The sequence below is a fragment of the Ranitomeya imitator genome, chromosome 1 (genome assembly GCF_032444005.1).
Source record: "Ranitomeya imitator isolate aRanImi1 chromosome 1, aRanImi1.pri, whole genome shotgun sequence".
Taxonomy (NCBI): domain Eukaryota; kingdom Metazoa; phylum Chordata; class Amphibia; order Anura; family Dendrobatidae; genus Ranitomeya; species Ranitomeya imitator.
The window spans coordinates 836,813,812-836,839,110 of NC_091282.1; the positions used below are offsets into that span (position 1 = coordinate 836,813,812).

Consider the following 25,299-nt stretch of genomic DNA (forward strand, 5'->3'; position numbering starts at 1 on the left):
AATAAAAAGAATAGTTTAGAGTCTTTATCAAAAAATCCAATTATCAGACAAAATAAAAAGGATAATGAAAATAAATGTTGTAAAGAGTCGTCTAAAAAGAATGACCCAAGTAGTAAAGATGGCGATGAGAAAAATAGAAAGCATAAAGCTAAAAAAATGAAATTGGTGTCTTTGGAGAAACCGAAGATGTCTTGCAATGCTAAAAAGAAGCAAAAAGCATTAAGTCATGCGGATTTATTTGGGGATGAGACAAGCGATGAGGAAGAAAACAGAAAAGCTGGTAATCAAAGTAAATATGGGAAGTCTACAACTAAAAGCAAAGTGGCCCCCAGAAGAAATTCTGTCTCCTCTGTGGAATCTCTTGATATTGAGACTTTTGCACTCGAGAACAATTTGGATTCCGAATCCGATGTAGATCCAATGGAAGAGTGTCTCAGAGTCTTCAATGAGTCACATGAGATTAAGACTGAAGACAAGGGGAGAATGGGAAAACAGGTAACTAAGTGTGTATCAAAACATCAGATTCTTAGATTGTATGCCGCTATAGTTATCAAACTAACAAAGCGTTGAGAAATAAGAATGTCATCGAAACATTGGGCTCCTGTTCTGCTTGGCTACAAGCACAGAATATTGACTAGTCACATTTATGTAAGGTGTCAAAATCTGGCAAAGACTTGGGAGAGGTATTACTTTTCTTAGATTTATGTTACCAAAATTCCTGTGTGCTTGAAGTGCACTCGCTGTAAATAAATAATTGGCATCTGTAATTATTCTCTGCAGAGATGGAAGTGTTAAAATTAACGTATATTTGATGCTTTTTTTTTTTTCTATTAAATTCGTAAAGGACATCTGACTGGTTGCAACGTAGATGTAACCCTAAGGAGTTAATGCATTTGTGCATCAAGTACGGTAGATTGCACAGCATAATACCTACAGAGTTTTGGGCTCACAATTACCGAATATTTCAAACACGACATACAAGTAGCTAAAGGCTTTGTTCACATTACTTCAAGCTTTCTGCTGTAGGTACAAATGGAGGATTTGAGGTGGAAGGCATACAGGAGCATGCGAAAAATAGTATCTTGGGCCATGTCACTTGTTATCTTGGGCAATGGGCTTCACGGGTATCCAACAGAGCTGAAATAGAAACCTGTGTTTGTAATGTATACTCAACATTGTAAGTGCAACACCATGAAGGAAAAGTTGCAGAATTATGGAAATCACAGGATTGACATGCTAATTATGTGCAAATGATGGGGGGGGGGGGGCGGGGGGAAATGGAGATTTATTTTTTAAAACCTCTGAAATGTATTCAGTTTGGTGTATGGGTGCCACAAACGCCCTTACTTGCTTTGGCATGCTATAAATGAGGCTATCAATAGTTGTTTGAACGTTCTGCCTTGCTGAATGCATTTTGGCATGCGAATCTTCAAGATCTACTGCTGCCCTCTCCCGTTGCAAATGCCGACCAATGACGTCCCAGAAGTACTATGTGGGAAACAAGTTTTCTATCGATCCTGCAATTTTAATGATATCATGACTTTTTCCATGTGTGTGAGAGATATACATTAAAGGGACTCTGTCACCTCAAAATGGCGGGATATTTAAATGACTTTTTACCTGTCCCATGGGCGGCGTTTCCTCTCCATTTCTCCACCCCGTCCATCCCTGTTGTCCGCAATATGTTAGTGAATTAGAGTATTTGTGCTCCATAGTTGGCGCGTGCGCAATGCAATCTTCGGTCACACACGCGCAGTATGCTCTGCCAAACTGCGGGCAAAGCCAAAAAGCATTACTGTGACTGAAGACTGCATTGCGCACGCGCCAACTATGGAGCACAGGTACTCTTATTCACTAACATATTGCGTACAACAGGGACGGACGGGGTGGAGAAATGAAGATGAAGTCATTTAAATATCCCGCCAATTTGAGGTGACAGTCCCTTTAAAGTGCAAAAGTTAAAAGGAACCTGTCACCAGGTTTGTCCCATATGAGATACCTTTCAGCCCTGATAAATACAGCATTTTGATATGCTGTTTATATGCTACCAATCCGGCCTGCAACAAAAGAAAAACACCTTTTATCGTACTTACCTGCGTGGCGGTTGGGTACGGTGCCTCCCTTCTTTTTTCAATGCTGGCCTCCTTCTTTATTCGTATGGATCTACGTTAACCACTCCTACGCAGGTGTACTTCTTTGCCCTGTGGAAGGTAGAGCAAAGTACTTCAGTGCTCATGCGCCGGGAAAGCGCATGAGCACTGCAGGACTTCGCTCTGCCCTAGTCAGGGCAGTAAAATACTCCTCCACATGAAGCACAGACGTAGGACGGTATTGAAAGGGAGGTGTCGGACAAAGACCAGCGATACCCGACCGTGCCTGGCAGTATAATAAAAGGTGTTTTTCTTTTGGTGCATGCTGGAACGGGGGCGTATACACAGCATATTAGTATGTTGTATATTACTGCTGAAAGGTGGTGGCTGTATCTCATGTGGGGCAAACCTGGTGACAGGTTCCCTTTGAAAGAGGTGTAAAGACAAAAATGATGCATAGCAAGAATGCTTTTAAACAGAAATAAAAAACTATTCAATATTTTTATTAGGGAACAATATTCAAAGTACATGAACAAATGAGAAAGCTAAATCAAATCAATATTTGGTGTGACCCACTTTTGGCCTTCAAAACCACATTCATTCTTCTAGGTAGGCTTGCACACAGCTTTTGAAGAAACTCTTGTAGAAGGAACCACAGATCTGTGGATGTAGGCTTGTGCAAATCCTTCTCGCTACATGTTTTTCCAGAAAGACTCCTATGTTTAGATCAGGGCTCTGTGGGGCCATATTACATTCATGACTCCTTGATCTTTATGTTGACTATGGCTCTAAATGGCTTTGGCTGAATGTCTGTTTACTCTGCTGCTGAATAAATTTGGAGCCAATCGGACACCTCCCTAATGGTATTTCATGTTAGCTATGTATCTTCTGTATTTCTCAGCATTTGAGGGTGCCATTGATTCTAAACAAAGTCTCAGCTCCATTTCCTGGAATGCAGTCTCAAACCTCCACCATGCTTCACTCTTGCCTTTATACACACATTATTGTACCACTCTTTAGTCCTTTGGTTAACAAACTGTTAGTCAAATAATAAACATTTTGAGTCAAGTAAAAGCACAAAAAAACACCCTTTTTTTTTCGTTCTTAGTTGAATCAATTAGACGTGTTTTCATGTTGAGGTTATTCCTTTTTGGCAATAATTACTCCATGAAGACCACTTCTGACCAGACTTCTCTAAACAGTAGATGGATATTGCTGGATCTCACTGTTTGCTTCCAGTGCTAACTTGATGTCACTGCTGGATATCTCCCAATTTTGAAGGGATGTAAGCATTATGTCTTTCATCTGCTGCACGGTTTCCTTGGTTGATCACTGGGTTAATGCCCTTCATTGTTGCCCATTTATAGGTGCTGCTTTAAAAGAGCTTGAACAGCACATGAAACCCTAGTCTGCTTAGAAACCTTTACCTGGGAGAGACTTTGATGCTTTATAACTACCTTGCCTTTTTTGTTGTCCTCATTTTTGTCATGACCTGTGACGTGAAACTGTTTTCGATATGCTCCCCTTCTATCATATCAGTTTGGCTTTTCCATACCCTTTTTAAACCTCCTACACACTTTTTGTGTTTAGTGTTGGTTTTAAACCTATATATAAAAATGATGATCATATCATTTTTGGTATAATTTGTTCCACTTGATTATAACCCTACAAAATCCCTGACTTCATGCAAGTTTACGTGGGAGAATTGATGCTTTTATGTTTTTGTTTGTTTGTGTTTTTTTTTTTTTTTTTTTTTAAGACCATGGTCACACATAGTATTGGTTTTGATTTAGATTTATCTTTGGTTCCTTCACTGTTCATTTTGTAATTTTACATTTTGAGCTTCCCTTCTCCAGCCCAAGCTTATAGTTGTTTTTATATTCATGTCTTCTGACCAGCACTACCTTGGATGATCCAGACTGCATTAACCATGATTCATTGACTGGCACACATCTGCCTCCCACCCACTAGTTCTAGACAGCTATTGATCTCTGGCCCAGGCACTACTCACTGACCGTCTCCTTGAGATTATGCAGTCTCCAAAATTGTTTTTTTTTTTCCAGAGTGTGGACCACTGTGACATGATCCACAGTCACACTCAACTGCAGCCCCAATTTAAGAGCTGTTCCTAGTTGGCCTCCTTTTTCTCCGCAGTCTGTCCACCATCTTTTGCTACCCATCTCAGCACTACTCTCCTCATACATCACCTTCACAGTGGTTTGTGTATCTATTCTGTGAACAGTGCATTTGAAGAAGGGGGAGCATGGAGGCTGGGAGCAGTGCTGTGAATTTGGAGAGACTGCAGTTATGGTGGGAGGATGTGGAGAAGGAGGCAGTTTTATATTGCAGCTTCTGGTGAACTGTTTAATGGTCCTCACTTCTTCTTTTTCTCTCGCTTCCCTTCTAACGTTGCGATTCATAGCCGGCTCCTTCCTCTGATGAGCGAACACCTATTTAATCTGGTACATCTTGTCAACCGAGAGATGAGTTCCTATTTAATTTACCCCAATTTCTGGCGTTAAATGTCTAGTAAATATTTTGGGCCATAAATATCCCATAAATAATATATATATATATATATATATATATATATATATATATATATATATATATATATATATATATTGTTCTGGTTTTTTTTATTTATTTTTTCAACAGTTCTATTGATCTCATTTGACAGAATGGACGTTTTTATTGTATTTTAATAGCTCAATGACAGTGAGGAGAAATTGCAGCAAGGTTCGCCTACACTGATTCCTGGTCAGAAAAGGAGGATTTCTCATTTACCTAGCACAAATAACGTGAGTGCATTCTTTATGATCCGTCTACTTGTTAACTATTGAGGTTTTCCCTTTTACTAAAGACTAATGTAGTATCGTGATGGTGGATTCTAGTTCAGCAATGTATTTTTTAGGGCATGTCTAAATGTGAAGTTTTATGCATTGATTTATAAAGGAAAAATAAATGGAAAACATGCACAAAATATCACCTTCTCAGAGATTTTATGTCCTATATGGAATAATTCTGATTTGTTTTGAAATATACAGTCATAATTGTGACAGCAAATTACCTCTTGGGATCGCCATCCTCTGGATTCAGAATTTGGTGCAAGACAATCTTTCACTGTAACATAGTGGATTTTTCTTTTCAAACTAGCCTCAGCTTTATTATACTTATGAAAAAAATGTGTAAGTGCCTAAAATAGATCGATCCTTACAATAAATAGAAAACTCCCAAAAAGTAGAAGTAAATGCAACTAAAATATGTACTTATTTTTATTGAGCCCATATATCAATATAAAAACATCATAAGAAGAGAACTTGAAGAGTGGCTATGAGCACCTCACTACTAGAGGGAGTACTAGGAGTAAAGCTATTACTAGGAATAATCACAAACAAACATACAGAGCCACGTGTCCACCAATGTACAAAATGGTCAATAAATTGTGTAGTGGGGTATACAAAACCCTCATTATAAAATACAATGAATATAACTCTATAATAGTCACCCTATGGGATGGGTAATGTTCCAAACTACAAGTGGTCAAAGGTACTTTGTACAAAAGATAGGTGTGCTGAGATATGTAGTGAAAACCTTACAATCATAAATACTTACAGAATTGTAGTGTAGAGTATAGTCACCACAAAGTCTGAAAAATATTATGACTTATTTAACCCCTTTCTGACATTGAATGTAATATTCCGGCCATGTGACCTGGGCTTGTTTGATCATTGACGAAATATTACGTCGTTGCGATCGCCCGCTCTAACGGGGGGTGGCGGACGATCACTGCCTTGTCCGCTGATTCTGACAGCTTGACACCTGGCACTAGGTGCCAGAAGCCGTCACAGACCGCTCAGACTGCTCCCGACACTTTAACCCCCTGAAATACTTTGATCAAACACGATCGCAGCATTTCGGAAGCCGACAGGGCTGACAGCCCCTCTGCCTTTGGATCGGATACCCTGCAGCGTGACGTGGGGTCCCAATCGTTGCCATGATGACCTGATGTCGTCATGACGACATCCGGGTCACCAGAGCTAGGAAACTTGCTGATCATGTGCGGTGCATGATCAGCAAGTCTGTACGTGCAGAGCTGACCGTTTCTATAGCATGCAGATGCTGCTTCATCTATATGCTATAGAAGTGATCAGCCTGCAAAAAATGATTGTCCCATAGTGGGACAAAGTAAGAAATGGGAAAAAAAAACCAATATATATATATATATATATATATATATATATATATATATATATATATATATATATATATATATATATATATATATATATATATATATATATATATATATATATATATATATATTCTATCTCTAAATAAATATTTGAATGAAAAATACAAACAATAAAAGTACACTTATTTGATATCGCCGCATCGACAGCGACCTGACCTATAAAACTGTTCCAATGGTCAACCTCTTTAGTGAACACCATAAAAAAAAGGCAAAAAGCAATGCTTTATCATCATACCGCCGAACAAAAAGTGTAACAACAAAAAAAGAGAAATTCATGAATTTCTGGTTTTTGTTCATTCTGCCTCCAAAAATCGGAATAGAAAGCGATCATAAAATATCATGTGCCAAAAAATGGTACCAATAAAAACGTCAGCTCGTCCCACAAAAAACCAAGACCTCACATGACTGTGGGCCAAAATATGGAAAAATTATAGCTCTCAAAATATGGTGATGCTAAAATTTATTTTTTGCAACAAAAAGCGTCTTTAGTGTGTGACAGCAGCCAATCATAAAAACCCGCTATGACACTTTCTACAGGTCATGCAGGTCCATTGTTTTTGCTTATCTAGACTTCGTAGGTTGTTTAATGAAGAGGGACTACATATTCTAGATAATAGAGTGGATCTGAACATTCAGAATGTGAGCATATCCTCAATATACAATACTGTAAGACATAAATTCCTGAAGCTAAAGCAGAACAAGCTGTTGGAGAAATGGACCGGGGATAAAGATATTGCAGAGACCATTCTACAGGAGTGGCGATAGGTAAAAAAACCCAAAACATTCTATGTGAAAGATGGAGGTAAACCTATTTGAAGCTCATGCACACAGCATTATATGGTTTCAATATTCCATCCTCTAGATTCCCGGACAGGATTACAGCGTGTCCTAAGTGTGGAACGCCTTCAACGAATCTCTGGCACGGGGTGTGGGAATGCAGGGCAGTTAGAGTACTGGAAACAGGTAGGGGAGCAGGTTCGATCGTGCTGGGGAATCCATCTCCCACAAACGCCACAAACTGTGTTATTTCACCAGTTAAGACCCCTGGAGACAAAACTCACAGGAGTTAAAGCAAAGATCCCTAAAAACATTCACACACTCTTAGTTGTAGCCTTATAGTAAGTGAGTATAGTAAGTGATTTCAGAAATCTCATGCACACACATTGGGTTTTTGTGTGACCAGTATTTTGTGCTTTGGGCGTTTTTTGGACATAGAGCATGTCACTTCTTTCAGCGTTTGTGCTGCGTTTTTTCACCCATTGACTTGAATGGGTGTTGGAAAAAAAAAGCTGCAAAAAACGCAGGTATCATTATTTAAATACCACAACCTCAGTGACATAATAACTATGCCACACCTATACGGCTCAATTGAGCCAGGCTCACAAAACAGAAACCCTGCTCAGATAAACATATTGTACATCAGGAGGAAAAAGAGCAATCAGGTACCAATTAAAACTCAACAAAATTTATTAATACCATTAAAATACAACATCAAGTAATACACAAAATAGCAGGAGGAAGCACCATAAGGGAACACAGGGCTCCACACTAAATGCCTAGCCGAAAAATGCAACGCAGGTTACATATATAGCGTTAAGGTGCAAGTGCAATGTCCATGCTGCATATAGGCAGCATCCCCATACACCCCAAGAGTAATCACAATATCAATGTATCAAAAAGAAGCCATTGGGGGTGGAATGCTTACCAAGGGCCAGGGTGTGGAGGTACTGGACCGGGTGTGCGTGCCCCGACGCGCGTTTCGCGGGTAGAACAACCCGCTTTATCAAGGGGATACAAAGAGAAGAAAAAAAAAAAGAAAAAAAAAATATCCCCTTGATAAAGCGGGTTGTTCTACCCGCGAAACGCGCGTCGGGGCACGCACACCCGGTCCAGTACCTCCACACCCTGGCCCTTGGTAAGCATTCCACCCCCAATGGCTTCTTTTTGATACATTGATATTGTGATTACTCTTGGGGTGTATGGGGATGCTGCCTATATGCAGCATGGACATTGCACTTGCACCTTAACGCTATATATGTAACCTGCGTTGCATTTTTCGGCTAGGCATTTAGTGTGGAGCCCTGTGTTCCCTTATGGTGCTTCCTCCTGCTATTTTGTGTATTACTTGATGTTGTATTTTAATGGTATTAATAAATTTTGTTGAGTTTTAATTGGTACCTGATTGCTCTTTTTCCTCCTGATGTACAATAGGTATCATTATTTGCTGCGGTTTTGCTGCTGAAAATCCAAGGACATTAGCATGGACAAAGAGGAAAGAAAAAGCACCAAAAACGCAACAAAAAACGCACCTAAACCTCCATTTTTGACGCAGCTTCTTTCCTGCCAAGAAGCTCAGGTTTTACTGCAGAACCCCCCCCCCCCAGAAAAAACGCCCTGTGTGAACTTCCCCTTACGTGGTTTATTTGGCGAATGGCTAAACCCCTTAGTGACAGAGCCAATTTGCAGCTTAATGACCGGGCCAATTTTTACATTTCTGACCACTGTCACTTTATGAGGTTATAGCTCTGGAACGCTTAAACAGATCCCGCTGATTCTGAGACTGTTTTTTCGTGACATATTGTACTTCATGTTAGTGGAAACATTTCTTCTATGCGACTTTTTCGTTTATTTATGAAAAAAAACAAAACCTGAAATATGGCGAAAATTTTTAAAATGTCACAATTTTCAAACTTTTAATTTTTACCTCCTTAAATCGGAGAGATATGTCACACAAAATGGTTAATAAGTAACATTTCCCACATGTCAACTTTACATGAGCACAATTTTGGCTACAACATTTTTTTTGTTTTGTTAGGAAGCTATAAGGGTTAAAGGGCCACTGTCACACCCCTCCAGCCGTTATAAACTAAAAGAGCCACTTTGTGCAGCAGTAATGCTGCATTCTAACAAGGTGGCTCTTTTAGCTTTTTGTTCATGTATTCCCAAAAAAAACGCTTTGAAACTTATCTAAAATACCTGTCTTTCGCCAGGGAGGCGGGTCCTCACTCCCCAGCTTGAACCGCTACTCTGCCGTCACTCCAATCTTCAGGGGCTTTCGGCGCCGCCCCCTCCGCGCTGTTTTAGCTTCAAAACTGGCGCCTGCGCTGTGTACAACTGTGTGGGGCAGGCGCAGTAAGCTCTGGCCGTCTCACGTCCCAGCCAGGCTTGCAGACTGCGCCTGTGCGGGCAGTGCGGCCACCCACCTTGGGAATCCCAGCCCCGCAGTGTGTTATGCATTATGCACTGTGCGGGGCTAGGATTCCTGGGCATGCGCACTGTGTGTGTCAGCCTGTCACCCAGGTCCCCCGCCTTTCAGCGTCTGTCTATTCAGCAGATCGTGCCTCCTCCTCCTAGCAATCGCCGGGAAAGAATTGCTAGAAGGAGGCACAATCAGCTGAATATACAGACGTTGAAAGGCGGGGGACCTGGGTGACAGGCTGAAGCAGTGTGAAAGGAAAAAAATAACACTTAATTTTTTTTTTTTCACAAAAATTTTACTTCAGAACCTATTTTTTTAAAATTTTATTTTCATAAGTGTAAAAAGAGAAAATGAACCACAAAATTATTTGTTAATTTCTCCTGAATACGCCAATACCCCATATGTTGGGGTAAACCACTGTTTGGGCGCACAGCAGAGCTTGAAAGGGACGGAGCACTGTTAGACTTTTTCAATGCAGAACTGGCTGGAATTGAGATCGGACACCATGTCGCATTTGGAGAGCCTCTGATGTGCCTAAACAGTGAAAACCCCCTCAAGTGATACCATTTTGGAAACTAGACCCCCTAAGGAGCTTATCTAGATGTGTAAATGATCGTCTCCCCCCCTTTTTTTTTTCCCAAGGGTAGCAAGAGAAATTAGACCCCAAAAGTTGTTTTGAAATTTGTCCTGAGTACGCTGATACCCCATATGTGGGGGTAAACCACTGTTTGGGTGCACGGCAGAGCTCAGAAGGGAAGAAGCGCAGTTTGACTCTTTAATCTCAATTGTGCGAGCAGATGCCATGTCAGGTTTGAAGATGTGCCTAAACAGCAGAAATCCCTAAAAACCGACACAATTTTGGAAACTACACCCTTCAAAGATTTTATACAGGGGTATATTGAGCAATTTGAACACACAGGTACTACACAGAATTTGATAACATTAGGTCGTCATATTGAAAAAGCTCATTTTTTTTTTCACAAAAATCTCGTAGACCTGAAGTTCTCACTTTTGTCGGAGTCTACACTAAAAAGTGGAACCCACAATTTGTCACCCACTTTCTTATGAGCGCGGCGATATCTCATATAGAGGCAAAAAGTTCTGTTTGGACAAACGGCAGGGCTCAGACAGGAAGGGGCACAATGTGACAAGTTTGGCTTTATTTAAAATAGATTGTCATACTGGCAGAGCCTGTGTGGTTCAAGAGCAACAGAAATCCCCCATAAATGTCGTTTTTGTTTGTTTTTTTAAATAAATTGTACCCTCTAATCTATTTATCTAGGGAGGTAGTGAGTAATTTGATGCTACAATTTTTTTATGCAGTTGATGCAACACAAGTTTGAAAATTTACAAATTGTGTTTTTTTTCACTGTCTTATGATTCTTTTTTTGTACGTTCTGAGGAACACACCTCAAATTTTATTGCACTAGTATGTGTTCAGAAATACGGTATATCCAATATGGCACCAATGTGAGTACTGGACACACAGCTTTGCATATAATAATAGATGGCACACCATTTGGTCTTTAGGGTAAAACTGAAGATCCAGGACCCAGTCAAAGTTTCTAGAGACATTGGGCAAACAAGAAAATCCTTTCAGGAATTATTACTCGCAGAGGGAGGCATGCTCATAAAAACACATTGGCTGATAATAAAATTTGGTCTTGCTAACAAAACAGTTTACCCGCATTTGCATATATTGTAGCAAGAAGAATAAACTGTACTGGAATGAAGGGCAAAATGTGGAGGAAAATGCAGCCAACTATGTGGCAAAGTGGAGTTTGTTCCAAAGATGAAAGAACACCAGAAGGGCTAGAATGGCAGACACTTTCAGAGACTGGTCGTACAACGTCCTTTTAGCTCCATCAATCCCTATATGAGAGACGAATGTGCCAATAGACGTGGTTCACCATAGCAAGCTTCCACCCGCCAAGGTCAGAACCGCTATTTGCACAAAACAACCAATTCTCTATAGAAAGTATTGTCTGGTACCCGAGATTCGGCAAGAACCATAAAGTAAAGCTCATAGTGTATAAGTACGGAACATCCTCATTTTTAGAAATCCTCCAATAAAATGATCATGCCCATATCACCAACCTAAATATAAGTAATATAAATGGAAGCCAAAGTCTTGTGTAGCAAGACAGTCGTAAAAACAGTCAAAGTTACATAAATGGTCAAAAATGTTTGGGAGTAATAAAGTCCTAGAATTTTCAAATGACCTGACTTCAGGAACATTTGTGGGGTCCACACTCTAGAACATACAGACGTGGGTACGTGGACGAGAATTTGTCGGAATGGTAGTTTTGGTAAGGGATTGATCAAGTCCTGGAATTAATTGTGAAATGGGGTAAAATGGGATCTACTTGTACTAATGAAAATATTCTCTATTACTTGTTCCAAATTACTCTACTGGGGCCACTAAGGAGAAAATAAAAATGATTAAAAAACAAACTAATAATTGTAGGTGGTGTGGTAGGTCTCAAGACAGGGGGGAGATACAAAGGCCTGGTTGGGATGGGCATGTGGGGCAATAGTACCGGGAATCACTTCTTTTGCCATGCTTCCTGCAAACCCAGCATCTTTTTTGAGGATATCTTTGGGTGGGAGGGACCGGGTGAGGAAAATGGTGCTCTGCAAGTCTCCAGGAATCCTCAGACTCTGAGCCTTCCACTGGTGCCATTGACTCAAACATGAGGCCCTCTACAATTTTTTTTTTTCCTGAAATTGGAGGAATGTAAGCGGTCCTTGGGACTTTTTATACAGGACAAATCTGTTGTATGTGGCAGTTTGAATAAGGTAGGTTGCCACCATTTTGTACCAGGCCCTGGTCTTCAGCTTGACCAGCTAGGCTATGTGCACACGTATAATAGTCCAGTGCGGATTATTCCGCAGCGGATTTGATAAATCTGCAGGGAAAAAACGCTACATTTTTGCTGCAGATTTATCGCGGTTTTTCTGCGGATTTCACTGCGGTTTTACAACTGCGGTTTTCTATAGGAGCAGCTGTAAAACCGCTGCGGAATCCGCAGAAAGATAGACACAGCATTTTTTGTTTCCCATAGGTTTACATTGTAATGTAAACTCATGCGAAACTGCTGCGGACCCGCAGCTGCGGAAACGCTGCGGATCCGCAGCGTTTTCCACATCGTGTGCACATACCCGTATGGTTGCAAAACCTGGTCTGACAGGTCAATGCCACCCATGAATTTATTATCTGTGACACAGATTTTTTTTTTTTGTTTGTCCCTGGTGGCGTCCCTGTCTCTGACCGTCTCAGTGGTTTCCGCATGCAGTGTGGTCAGCATGTAGACGCCCTTCCTGTCTTTCCACTTCACTGCAAGAAGTTGGTCACTTGCGAGTGAGAATGACGCCCCCTTCTCCAAATGTTTGGACCCCAACTGTGTCGGAAACCTCACTCTGTTTTTCCTAACTGTGCCACAGGCCCCTGTAGTTGCAGCGTAGAGTGATTTATATAGGGGGATGCTTGTGTAATAGTTGTCCATATACACATGGTACCGATGATGGAGAAAGGGCATCATTAGCTCCCAGACAATTTTGCCTTGGATGCCAGTTGTTTGAGGGGTTTATTTGGCGGTCCCTACCGTAATAAATTAGGAAGGTGGAAGTGTACCCTGATGAGCTCTCACAATGTTTGTATAATTTTATGCCATATTTGGCACGCTTAGGCTGGTTTCACATTTGCGTTTAAATCCGCAGCGTTTTAAACGCATCCGCAAGTGGTGAAAAAAACCCTTGTAAACGCGTACAAATGCTGCGTTTTTTAGACGCATGCGGTTAAAAAAACGCCGCGTTTACATGCGTTTTTTCCTGCGTTTGCGCTTTTGGTACGCATGAGAAATTTCACAAGCTGGTTTTTTTTCATTCTGCTTCACAAAAATCGGAATAAAAAGCAATCAAAAATGTCACGTGCCCGAAAATGTTACCAATAAAAATGTCAACTCGTCCCGCAAAAATCAAGACCTCACATGACTCTGTGGACCAAAATATGGAAAAATTGTAGCTCTCAAAATGTGGTAACGCAAAAAATGTTTTTTGGAATAAAAAGCGTCTTTCAGTGTGTGACAGCTGCCAATCATAAAAATCCACTAGAAAACCCCTTCTAAATAGAAATCAAACCCCCTTCATCAACTCCTTAGTTAGGGAAAAATTAAAAAAATGTATTTATTTCCATTTTCCCGTTAGGGTTAGGGTTAGAGTTTGGATCCCTTTTGGGTTAGGGCTAGGGTTAGGGTTTGGATCCCTTTTGGGTTAGGGTTAGGGCTAGGGTTTGGATACCTTTTATCACCCTGATGGTGGGGGGTGGTTTATCAGTGTCTAGACTTGTTTTTCTCTATGGAAACGCATGCATTCAAAAACGCAACCAAACGCATGCGTTTACATAGACAGCAATATGTTTTTTTGACGCAAAACGCATGTGTTTTTTGCAGCAAGACGCAAGCATCGAAACGACGCATGCGTCGTCAAACGCGGCAAAACACGTACAAAAAAAATGCGTTACAAACGCAGCTGCAAAAAACACAAATGTGAAACCAGCCTTAGAGAGGATAAATTGGCGGAAATGAAGATTGTAGGAGGAAAATTGGGGTTCTCGATTTATTTAGCCGATCAAAGTTGGGTTCAGTTCTTGGGGGAGCTTGGGAATTGTCACTGAAATGGAAGAATCTCATCAGGGCTTTTGGGGCGGACTTGGGACATGACAGCTGCAAATACAGGGGTGCTGTGGACAGCTTTTGTTGCCCAGTAAGAGCGGAGTGTAAATAAATTCTGTAAAAAGCAAAAATTGAGACAGATACTCATTGCCAGAGAGAGTAAAAATAATCGCAAAATATTCTTTAACTACGTAAATAGTAAGAAACTAAAAAATGATAGTGTCGGCCCCCTTAAAAATAGTCTGGGTGAAATGGTGGATGAGGATGAGGAAAAAGCCAATATGCTAAATGACTTTTTTTTTTCATCAGTATTTACACAAGAAAATCCCATGGCAGACAAAATGACTAGTGATAAAAATTTCCAATTAAATGTCACCTGCTTAACCCAGCAGGAAGTGCGGCGGTGTCTAAAAATCACTAAAATTGACAAATCTCCAGGCCTGGATGGGATACACCCCCGAGTACTGCAGGAATTAAGTACAGTCATTGATAGACTATTAATTTTAGACACCCTTTACCCCCAAGGGTGGTTTGCACGTCAATGACCAGGCCAATTTTTACAATTCTGACCACTGTCCCTTTATGAGGTTATAACTCTGGAATGCTTCAACGGATCCCAGTGATTCTGACATTTTCTCGTGACATATTGTACTTCATGTGGTAAAATTTCTTTGATATTACCTGTTTATTTGTGAAAAAAAACGGAAATTTGGCGAGAATTTTGAAAATTTCTCAATTTTCCAACGTTGTGATTTAATTGCATAAAAATTCAGAGATATGTCACACAAAATACGGTACTTAATAAGTAACATTTCCCACATGTCTACTTTACATCTGCACAATTTTGGAACCAAAATTTTTTTTCTTAGGGAGTTATAAGGGTTAAAAATTGACCAGCAATTTCTCATTTTTACAACACCATTTTTTTTAGGGACCACATCTCATTTGAAGTCATTTTGAGGGGTCTATATGATAGAAAATACCCAAGTGTGACACCATTCTAAAAACTGCACCCCTCAAGGTGCTCAAAACCACATTCAAGAAGCTTATTAACCCTTCAGGTGTTTCACAGGAATTTTTGGAATGTTTACATAAAAATGAACATTTAACTTTTTTTCACAAAAAATTTACTTCAGCTCCAATTTGTTTTATTTTACCAAGGGTTACAGGAGAAAATGGACCCCAAAAGTTCTTGTACAATTTGTCCTGAGTACGCCGATACCCTATATGTGGGGGTAAACCACAGTTTGGGCGCATGACAGAGCTCGGAAGCGAAGGAGGGCAATTTGACTTTTCAATGCAAAATTGACAGGAATTGAGATGAGACGCCATGTTGCATTTGGAGAGCCACTGATGTGCCTAAACATTGAAACCCCCCACAAGTGACACCATTTTGGAAAGTAGACCCCCTAAGGAACTTATCTAGATGTGTGGTGAGCACTTTGACACACCAAGGGCTTCACAGAAGTTTATAATGCAGAGCCGTAAAAATAAAACAAACATTTTTTCCCACAAAAATTATTTTTTAGCCCCCAGTTTTGTATTTTCCCAAGGGTAACAGGAGAAATTGGACCCTAAATGTTGTTGTCCAATTTGTCCTGAGTACGCTGATGCCCGATATGTGGGGGGGAACCACCGTTTGAGCGCATGGCAGAGCTCGGAAGAGAAGGAGCATCATTTGGAATGCAGACTTGGATGGAATGGTCTGCAGGCGTCACATTGCGTTTGCAGAGCCCCTAATGTACCTAAACAGTAGAATCCCCCCACAAGTGACCCCATATTGGAAACTAGACCCCCCAATCATGTTATAGTGTAAGATCGCTGATCTGACACTTTGCTGTGCACTGTGTCATATCAGCGATCTGACGTGCACTTTTCCTATGCTTCAGTGAAGCCCCCTCCCTGCAGGACTCGAATGCCGCGGCCATCTTGGAATCGGGCCTGCAAGAAGGAGAAGGAGGTAAGAGACCCTCGCAGCAACGCGATCACATCGCGTTGCTTAGGGGGTCTCTGGGAAGCCCGCAGGGAGCCCCCTCCCTGCGCGATGCTTCCGTATACCACCAGCACACCGCGATCATGTTTGATCGCGGTGTGCCGGGGGTTAATGTGCCGGGGGCGGTCCGTGACCGCTCCTGGCACATAGTGCCGGATGTCACTGCGATAGGCAGCTGACACTTGGCCGCGCTCCCCCCGTGAGTGCGGCCGATCGCTATGACGTACTATCCCGTCGAGGGTCAGATAGGCCCAGGTCACCTCGACCAGATAGTACGTCAAAGGTCAGAAAAGGGTTAATCTTTAAAGACTCCATAATAACAGGGTCTATATCACAGGACTGGCGTAAAGCAAATGTGCTGCCAATATTCAAAAAGGGGACAAAAACTGAACTCGGAAATTATAGGCCAGTAAGCTTAACCTATACTGTGGGTAAAATCCTGGAGGGTATTCGAAGAGCTGCTATACTGGAGTATCTGAAGAAGAATAACCTCATGACCCAGTATCAGCACGGGTTTACTAGGGACCGTTCATGTCAGACTAATCTGATCAATTTCTATGAAGAGGTAAGTTCCGGACTGGACCAAGGGAATGCAGTGGACGGAGTGTATATGGACTTTTCAAAAGCTTTTGATACGGTGCAACACAAAAGGTTGATACGTAAAATGAGAATAATGGGGATAGGGGAAAATATGTGTAAGTGGGTTAAGAGCTGGCTCAGGGATAGGAAACAAAGGGTGGTTATTAATGGAGCACTCTCGGACTGGATCGCGGTTAGCAGTGGGATACCACAGGGGTCAGTATTGGGCCCTCTTCTTTTTAACATTTATTAATGACCTTGTAGGGGGCATACAGAGAAAAATTTCAATATTTGCAGATGACCCTAAACTCTGCAGGGTAATCAATACAGAGGAGGACCATTTTATATTCCAGGATGATTTATGTAAACTAGAAGCTTGGGTTGATAAATGGCACATGAGCTTTAATGGGGATAAATGTAAGGTCATGCACTTGGGTAGAAGTACGAGCACTATGGACTCTGGCATGGCTGCCCACTCTACGAGCACAATGGACCCTGGCATGGCCTTCTGCTCTACAAGCACTATGGACTCTGGCATGGCTGCACGCTCTACAAGCACTATGGACTCTGGCATGGCTGCACGCTCTACAAGAGCTATGAACTCTGGCATGGCTGCCCACTCTACGAGCACAATGAAACCTGGCATGGCCTTCCACTCTACAAGCACTATGGACTCTCTCTGGCATGGCTGCACGGTCTACGAGCACTATGGACTCTGGCATGACTGCACGCTCTACGAGCACTATGGAGTCTGGCATGGCTGCACGCTCTACGAGCACTATGGAGTCTGGCATGGCTGCACGCTCTACGAGCACTATGGACTCTGGCATGGCTGCACACTCTACAAGCGCTATGGACTCTGACATGGTGCAACCGGACCCTGACAGGTCACCCACCACCACGCCACGCCATATGAGCCCACCAATACCTCCCAGAATCTGTCAAACTAAAAAAAAACAGAACTCTTAGCATTCCTCCCCCTTCACCTCCCAATGTGTCTGTAATGTTAGGTTTGTCTCACCCCTCCAGTGCGTCTCAAGCCTCTCATGTGTCAAGCCCCATCCCCGAACTTCCAGACCCTTCTAGTTTCATTGCCCCTTCTCCTGCCACCTCTGCAAAGTCCACGGTTAGCCAGACCTCAGTGCTTCACACCCCCCATTTACATCACTCAACCCCAAGCCGGCGCAGTTAAATAAATTTTTTTGGTTGTTAAAAAAATAAATACAATTTGATTTGCCACAATTTTATGTTTGGTTTATTGTGTCTATCGCCGCCAGCAACACACACCTTGCGCCAAATAAGAAACTTCGCCACACACTTAATTTTTGGGCCACATCATATCTCCAGTAGTTATAAAAAAAGACTGCAGCTTAGTGTGTCTTTATTATAAAGATATGAGGTGGGGCAAAAAATATATGTATATTCATCATGCGCACAAAAAAACGCAAACGCAGGAAAAACCGCATATAAACGCGTACAAACGCAGCATTTTTTTTACCGCATGCGGTACCACATGTGTCTGAAAAATGCCGCGTTTGTACGCATTTATATGCGTTTTTTCCACCCCTTGCGGATGCGTATTGGACGCTGCGGAATTAAACGCAAATGTGAAACTAGCCTTACTATTTGCCACATGGGTTTTTTTTTTGTCTTCCTCTGGATCAACATGTTAGGGCATGTTAGGTTGGGCTATGGGTTGAACTAGATGGATTTAAAGTCTTCCTTCAACCTTAATAACTATGTTACTATGTTAGTGTTTTTTTTTTGTTTATATACTAAACCCATATTTAAGGTAAGGCCTAAAAAATTTTTTTTTCTTTATTGTGGGGATCCAGGAACGGGAATGAAAGGCAGTGGGTTTTTGGGAAATGTATTGTCGGGCATATAGGTTGTTTAGTGGGCAATTCTAGGACTTCGGGGCTAATGAAAATTTGGAAAAAAATCCATGGGGGTAAAATTGGCGACATCTACTCTTATTCCACGGACTGCAGAAAAAGGGGGAATTTGAGGGGAAAATGAGGTGTGATTATACCACAGCGGTGGGGTGACTGCGGTACTTGGTCTTGCCACTGAAGCTTCAGCAGTGACGACCGACTCCGCTACCATCGGGCTATAGGATCCCGTGGAGGAAGAGTCGTCACTGTCTGAAAGCTGCTCAGCTTCAGGGGCCGATTCTGTTTTGCTGCTGGAGCAAAGCAGGCTGTAACCCTAACACGTGTAACCCTAACACGTGTAACCCTAACAGCAAAAAATTATTAAATATATATTTTTTTAATATATAATCCTCTGACAATGATGATGATGTGAGGATTACGGAGAACGGGGGTGGGCAAATAGGATGCTTGCAGACACAGAAATTGTTTTATGACTGACAGGGCAGCACTTCAACTGTAGTCTATTGCTCTTCTCTCCCAGAACAACTACAAGGAGAGCAGAGAGAGGTACAGCCCAAGTGCTTCCTTATTTATCAAATATTGTTTTTTTTTTTTTTTATCACTGTGATAGGGTCTATTACAGTAATCAAAACCCAGCAGCCAATGAGAAAATTCTCATTCTTTGCCGGCTGGCAGATCTTGGCAGGCACACTGCGCATGTGCCCGCCATTTTCTTTCTGAAGGAGGGGGACAACTTATCCGGCACATAAGGTACCTTGGGGGGGCTCGGGGAACCCTATTACTTTCCCATCTGATGTGCGATCATATCAGAGGAGAGAGAAATTTAACCCCTTCATGACCCAGCCTATTTTGACCTTAAAGACCTTGCCGTTTTTTGCAATTCTGACCAGTGTCCCTTTATGAGGTAATAACTCAGGAACGCTTCAACGGATCCTAGCGGTTCTGAGATTGTTTTTTCGTGACATATTGGGCTTTGTTAGTGGTAAATTTAGGTCAATAAATTATGCGTTTATTTGTGATAAAAACGGAAATTTGGCAAAAATTTTGAAAATTTCGCAATTTTCACATTTTGAATTTTTATTCTGTTAAACCAGAGAGTTATGTGACACAAAATAGTTAATAAATAACATTTCCCACATGTTTACTTTACATCAGCACAATTTTGGAAACAAAATTTTTTTTTTGCTAGGAAGTTATAAGGGTTAAAATTTGACCAGCGATTTCTCATTTTTACAACGAAATTTACAAAACCATTTTTTTAGGGACCACCTCACATTTGAAGTCAGTTTGAGGGGTCTATATGGCTGAAAATACTCAAAAGTGACACCATTCTAAAAACTGCACCCCTCAAGGTACTCAAAACCACATTCCAGAAGTTTATTAACCCTTCAGGTGCTTCACAGCAGCAGAAGCAACATGGAAGGAAAAAATGAACATTTAACATTTTAGTCACAAAAATTATCTTTTAGCAACAATTTTTTTATTTTCTCAATGGTAAAAGGAGAAACTGAACCACGAAAGTTGTTGTCCAATTTGTCCTGAGTACGCTGATACCTCATATGTGGGGGTAAACCACTGTTTGGGCGCACGGCAGGGCTTGGAAGGGAAGGAGCGCCATTTGACTTTTTGAATGAAAAATTGGCTCCACTCTTTAGCGGACACCATGTCACGTTTGGAAAGCTCCTGTGTGCCTAAACATTGGCGCTCCCCCACAAGTGACCCCATTTTGGAAACTAGACCCCCCAAGGAACTTATTTAGATGCCTAGTGAGCACTTTAAACCCTCAGGTGCTTCACAAATTGATCTGTAAAAATGAAAAAGTACTTTTTTTTCACAAAAAAATTCTTTTCGCCTCAATTTTTTCATTATCACATAGGCAATAGGATAAAATGGATCATAAAACTTGTTGGGCAATTTCTCCCGAGTACGCCGATACCTCATATGTGGGGGTAAACCACTGTTTGGGCACACGGCAGGGCTAGGAAGGGAAGGCGCGCCTTTTGACTTTTTGAATGGAAAATTAGCTCCAATTGTTAGCGGACACCATGTCGCGTTTGGAGAGCCCCTGTGTGCCTAAACATTGGAGCTCCCCCACAAGTGACCCCATTTTGGAAACTAGACCCCCCAAGGAACTTATCTAGATGCATATTGAGCACTTTAAACCCCCAGGTGCTTCACAGAAGTTTATAACGCAGAGCCATGAAAATAAAAAATAATTTTTCTTTCCTCAAAAATGATTTTTTAGCCTGGAATTTCCTATTTTGCCAAGGGTAATAGGAGAAATTGGACCCCAAATGTTGTTGTCCAGTTTGTCCTGAGTACGCTGATACCCCATATGTGGGGGTAAACCACTGTTTGGGCACACGTCAGGGCTCGGAATTGAGGGAGCACCATTTGACTTTTTGAATACGAGATTGGCTGGAATCAATGGTGGCGCCATGTTGCGTTTGGAGACCCCTGATGTGCCTAAACAGTGGTAACCCCTCAATTCTACCTCCAACACTAACCCCAACACACCCCTAACCCCAATCCCAACTGTAGCCATAACCCTAATCACAACCCTAACCCCAACACACCCCTAACCACAACCCTAACCCCAACACACCCCTAACCCTAACCACAACCCTAATTCCAACTGTAGCCATAACCCTAATCACAGCCCTAACACATCCCTAACCCTAATCCCAACTGTAGCCATAACCCTAATCACAGCCCTAACCCTAACCCCAACACACCCCTAACCCTAATCCCAACTGTAGCCATAACCCTAATCACAACCCTAACCACAACACACCCCTAACCACAACCCTAATTCCAACCCTAACCCTAAGGTTATGTGCCCACGTTGCGGATTCGTGTGAGATTTTTCAGCATCATTTTTTAAAAATCCGCAGGTAAAAGGCACTGCGTTTTACCTGCGGATTTTCCGCGGATTTCCAGTGTTTTTTGTGCGGATTTCACCTGCGGATTCCTATTGAGGAACAGGTGTAAAACGCTGCGGAATCCGCACAAAGAATTGACATGCTGCGGAAAACACAACGCAGCGTTTCCGCGCGGTATTTTCCGCACCATGGGCACAGCGGATTTGGTTTCCATATGTTTACATGGTACTGTACACCTGATGGAACACTGCTGCGAATCCGCAGCGGCCAATCCACTGCGGATCCGCAGCCAAATCCGCACCGTGTGCACATAGCCTAATTCTAAAGGTATGTGCACACGCTGCGGAAAACGCTGCGGATCCGCAGCAGTTTCCCATGAGTTTACAGTTCAATGTAAACCTATGGGAAACAAAAATCGCTGTACACATGCTGCAGAAAAACTGCACGGAAACGCAGCGGTTTACATTCCGCAGCATGTCACTTCATTGTGCGGATTCCGCAGCGGTTTTACAACTGCTCAAATAGAAAATCGCAGTTGTAAAACCGCAGTGAAATGCGCAGAAAAAACGCGGTAAATCCGCCATAAATCCGCAGCGGTTTAGCACTGCGGATTTATCAAATCCGCAGCGGAAAAATCCGCAGAGGACCAGAATACGTGTGCACATACCGAAACCCTAACCCTAGCCCTAGCCCTAACCCTACCCCTAACCCTAACCCTATTCTAACATTAGTGGAAAAAAAAAAAATTCTTTATTTTTTTTATTGTCCCTACCTATGGGGGTGACAAAGGGGGGAGGGGGCTCATTTATTATTTTTTTTTATTTTGATCACTGAGATTATACAGTGGGGCAAAAAAGTATTTAGTCAGTCAGCAATAGTGCAAGTTCCACCACTTAAAAAGATGAGAGGCGTCTGTAATTTACATCATAGGTAGACCTCAACTATGGGAGACAAACTGAGAAAAAAAAATCCAGAAAATCACATTGTCTGTTTTTTTATCTTTTTTTTTGCATATTATGGTGGAAAATAATTATTTGGTCAGAAACAAACAATCAAGATTTCTGGCTCTCACAGACCTGTAACTTCTTCTTTAAGAGTCTCCTCTGTCCTCCACTCATTACCTGTAGTAATGGCACCTGTTTAAACTTGTTATCAGTATAAAAAGACATCTGTGCACACCCTCAAACAGTCTGACTCCAAACTCCACTATGGTGAAGACCAAAGAGCTGTCAAAGGACACCAGAAACAAAATTGTAGCCCTGCACCAGGCTGGGAAGACTGAAGCTGCAATAGCCAACCAGCTTGGAGTGAAGAAATCAACAGTGGGAGCAATAATTAGAAAATGGAAGACATACAAGACCACTGATAATCTCCCTCGATCTGGAGCTCCACACAAAATCCCACCCCGTGGGGTCAGAATGATCACAAGAACGGTGAGCAAAAATCCCAGAACCACGCGGGGGGACCTAGTGAATGAACTGCAGAGAGCTGGGACCAATGTAACAAGGCCTACCATAAGTAACACACTACGCCACCATGGACTCAGATCCTGCAGTGCCAGACGTGTCCCACTGCTTAAGCCAGTACATGCCTGGGCCCGTCTGAAGTTTGCTAGACAGCATTTGGATGATCCAGAGGAGTTTTGGGAGAATGTCCTATGGTCTGATGAAACCAAACTGGAACTGTTTGGTAGAAACACAACTTGTCGTGTTTGGAGGAAAAAGAATACTAAGTTGCATCCATCAAACACCATACCTACTGTAAAGCATGGTGGTGGAAACATCATGCTTTGGGGCTTTTTCTCTGCAAAGGGGCCAGGACGACTGATCCGGGTACATGAAAGAATGAATGGGGCCATGTATCGTGAGATTTTGAGTGCAAACCTCCTTCCATCAGCAAGGGCATTGAAGATGAAACGTGGTTGGGTCTTTCAACATGACAATGATCCAAAGCACACCACCAGGGTAACGAAGGAGTGGCTTCGTAAGAAGCATTTCAAGGTCCTGGAGTGGCCTAGCCAGTCTCCAGATCTCAACCCTATAGAAAACCTTTGGAGGGAGTTGAAAGTCCGTGTTGCCAAGCGAAAAGCCAAAAACATCACTGCTCTAGAGGAGATCTGCATGGAGGAATGGGCCAACATAACAACAACAGTGTGTGGCAACCTTGTGAAGACTTACAGAAAACGTTTGACCTCTGTCATTGCCAACAAAGGATATATTACAAAGTATTGAGATGAAATTTTGTTTCTGACCAAATACTTATTTTCCACCATAATATGCAAATAAAATGTTAAAAAAACAGATAATGTGATTTTCTGGATTTTTTTTTCTCAGTTTGTCTCCCATTGTTGAGGTCTACCTATGATGTAAATTACAGACGCCTCTCATCTTTTTAAGTGGTGGAACTTGCACTATTGCTGACTGACTAAATACTTTTTTGCCCCACTGTATCTCAGTGATCAAAATGCACTTTGGAACGAATCTGCCGGCCGGCAGATTCGGCGGGCGCACTGCGCATGCGCCCGCCATTTTGGAAGATGGCGGCGCCCGGGGAGAAGACGGACGGACCCCGGCAGGATCGGTAAGTATGATAGGGTGGGGGGGGAGCACGGTGGGGGGGAAGCACGGGGGGGGGAGGGGGGGGAGATCGGAGCATGGGGGGGTTAATCGGAGCGCGGGGGGGGTAGAACGGAGCACGGGGGGTGGAAAGGAGGACGGAGGGGGGTGGATCGGAGTGCAGGGGGGGTGATCGGAGCACGGGGGGGTGATTGAAGCACGGGGGGAGCGGACAAGAGCACGGGGGGGAGCGGAGCAGTGTACCGGCCAGATCGGGGGGCTGGGGGGGCGATCGGTGGGTTGGGGGCACATTAGTATTTCCAGCCATGGCCGATGATATTTCAGCATCGGCCATGGCTGGATTGTAATATTTCACCCGTTATAATAGGTGAAATATTACAAATCGCTCTGATTGGCAGTTTCACTTTCAACAGCCAATCAGAGCGATCGTAGCCACGAGGGGGTGAAGCCACCCCCCCTGGGCTAAACTACCACTACCCCTGTCCCTGCAGATCGGGTGAAATGGGAGTTAACCCTTTCACCCGATCTGCAGGGACGCGATCTTTCCATGACGCCACATAGGCGTCATGGGTCGGATTGGCACCGACTTTCATGACGCCTACGTGGCGTCAAAGGTCGGGAAGGGGTTAAATGCAAAATCAGATGATTTTTTTTTTTTTTTTTTTTGCTGTTGCCGTTATACGGTTAATAATGGCGATCGCAACACTGGGGTCGATTAAAACCGACCCGGATCATGTTCTCCTAAGAAAATTCGACTCTGGGGGGGCGCTATACACTTTTTTCACAGCACTTTTAATTAACGGCGCTGTGGTTTAAATATCCTTCACTACCGCCATTAAAAGGTGTATCGGTGGTCGTTAAGGGGTTAAACCAAGCATCCCATTGATGGGTGATAATAGCCCAGATGAAATACTTACTGGGAATTGAATTAATAGAGGTGGAAAGGAGTAAAGAAAAATCTGCAGGGAAAGTATTTCCGCGGTGGAAAACGTTCATTGGTTTTCACTACAGCCCTCATGAAATATCGAGACTGATTAGTCCCTTCCGCCACACGGAATCTTATTGTCTGGAGGATCTGAGCGTGACGTTAGGGATCTTGGGAACGACTGCAGATGTATAATGTCTATTAACCCCTTTCTGCCATCGGACGGAATAGT

General features: G+C 42.5%; 1 protein-coding gene across 1 annotated transcript in view; it reads left to right on the top strand.

Moving 5' to 3' along the window:
• REXO1 (RNA exonuclease 1 homolog) overlaps positions 1-25,299 on the top strand; it is a 256,903-nt gene that overhangs the window by 41,146 nt on the left and 190,458 nt on the right. The window contains exons 2-3 of the mRNA XM_069740645.1: positions 1-495; positions 4,799-4,891. The exon at positions 1-495 is cut by the window's left edge and continues 1,025 nt beyond it. Of these exons, the coding sequence (XP_069596746.1) occupies positions 1-495; positions 4,799-4,891 (588 nt within the window). The remainder of the gene's footprint in view (positions 496-4,798; positions 4,892-25,299) is intronic.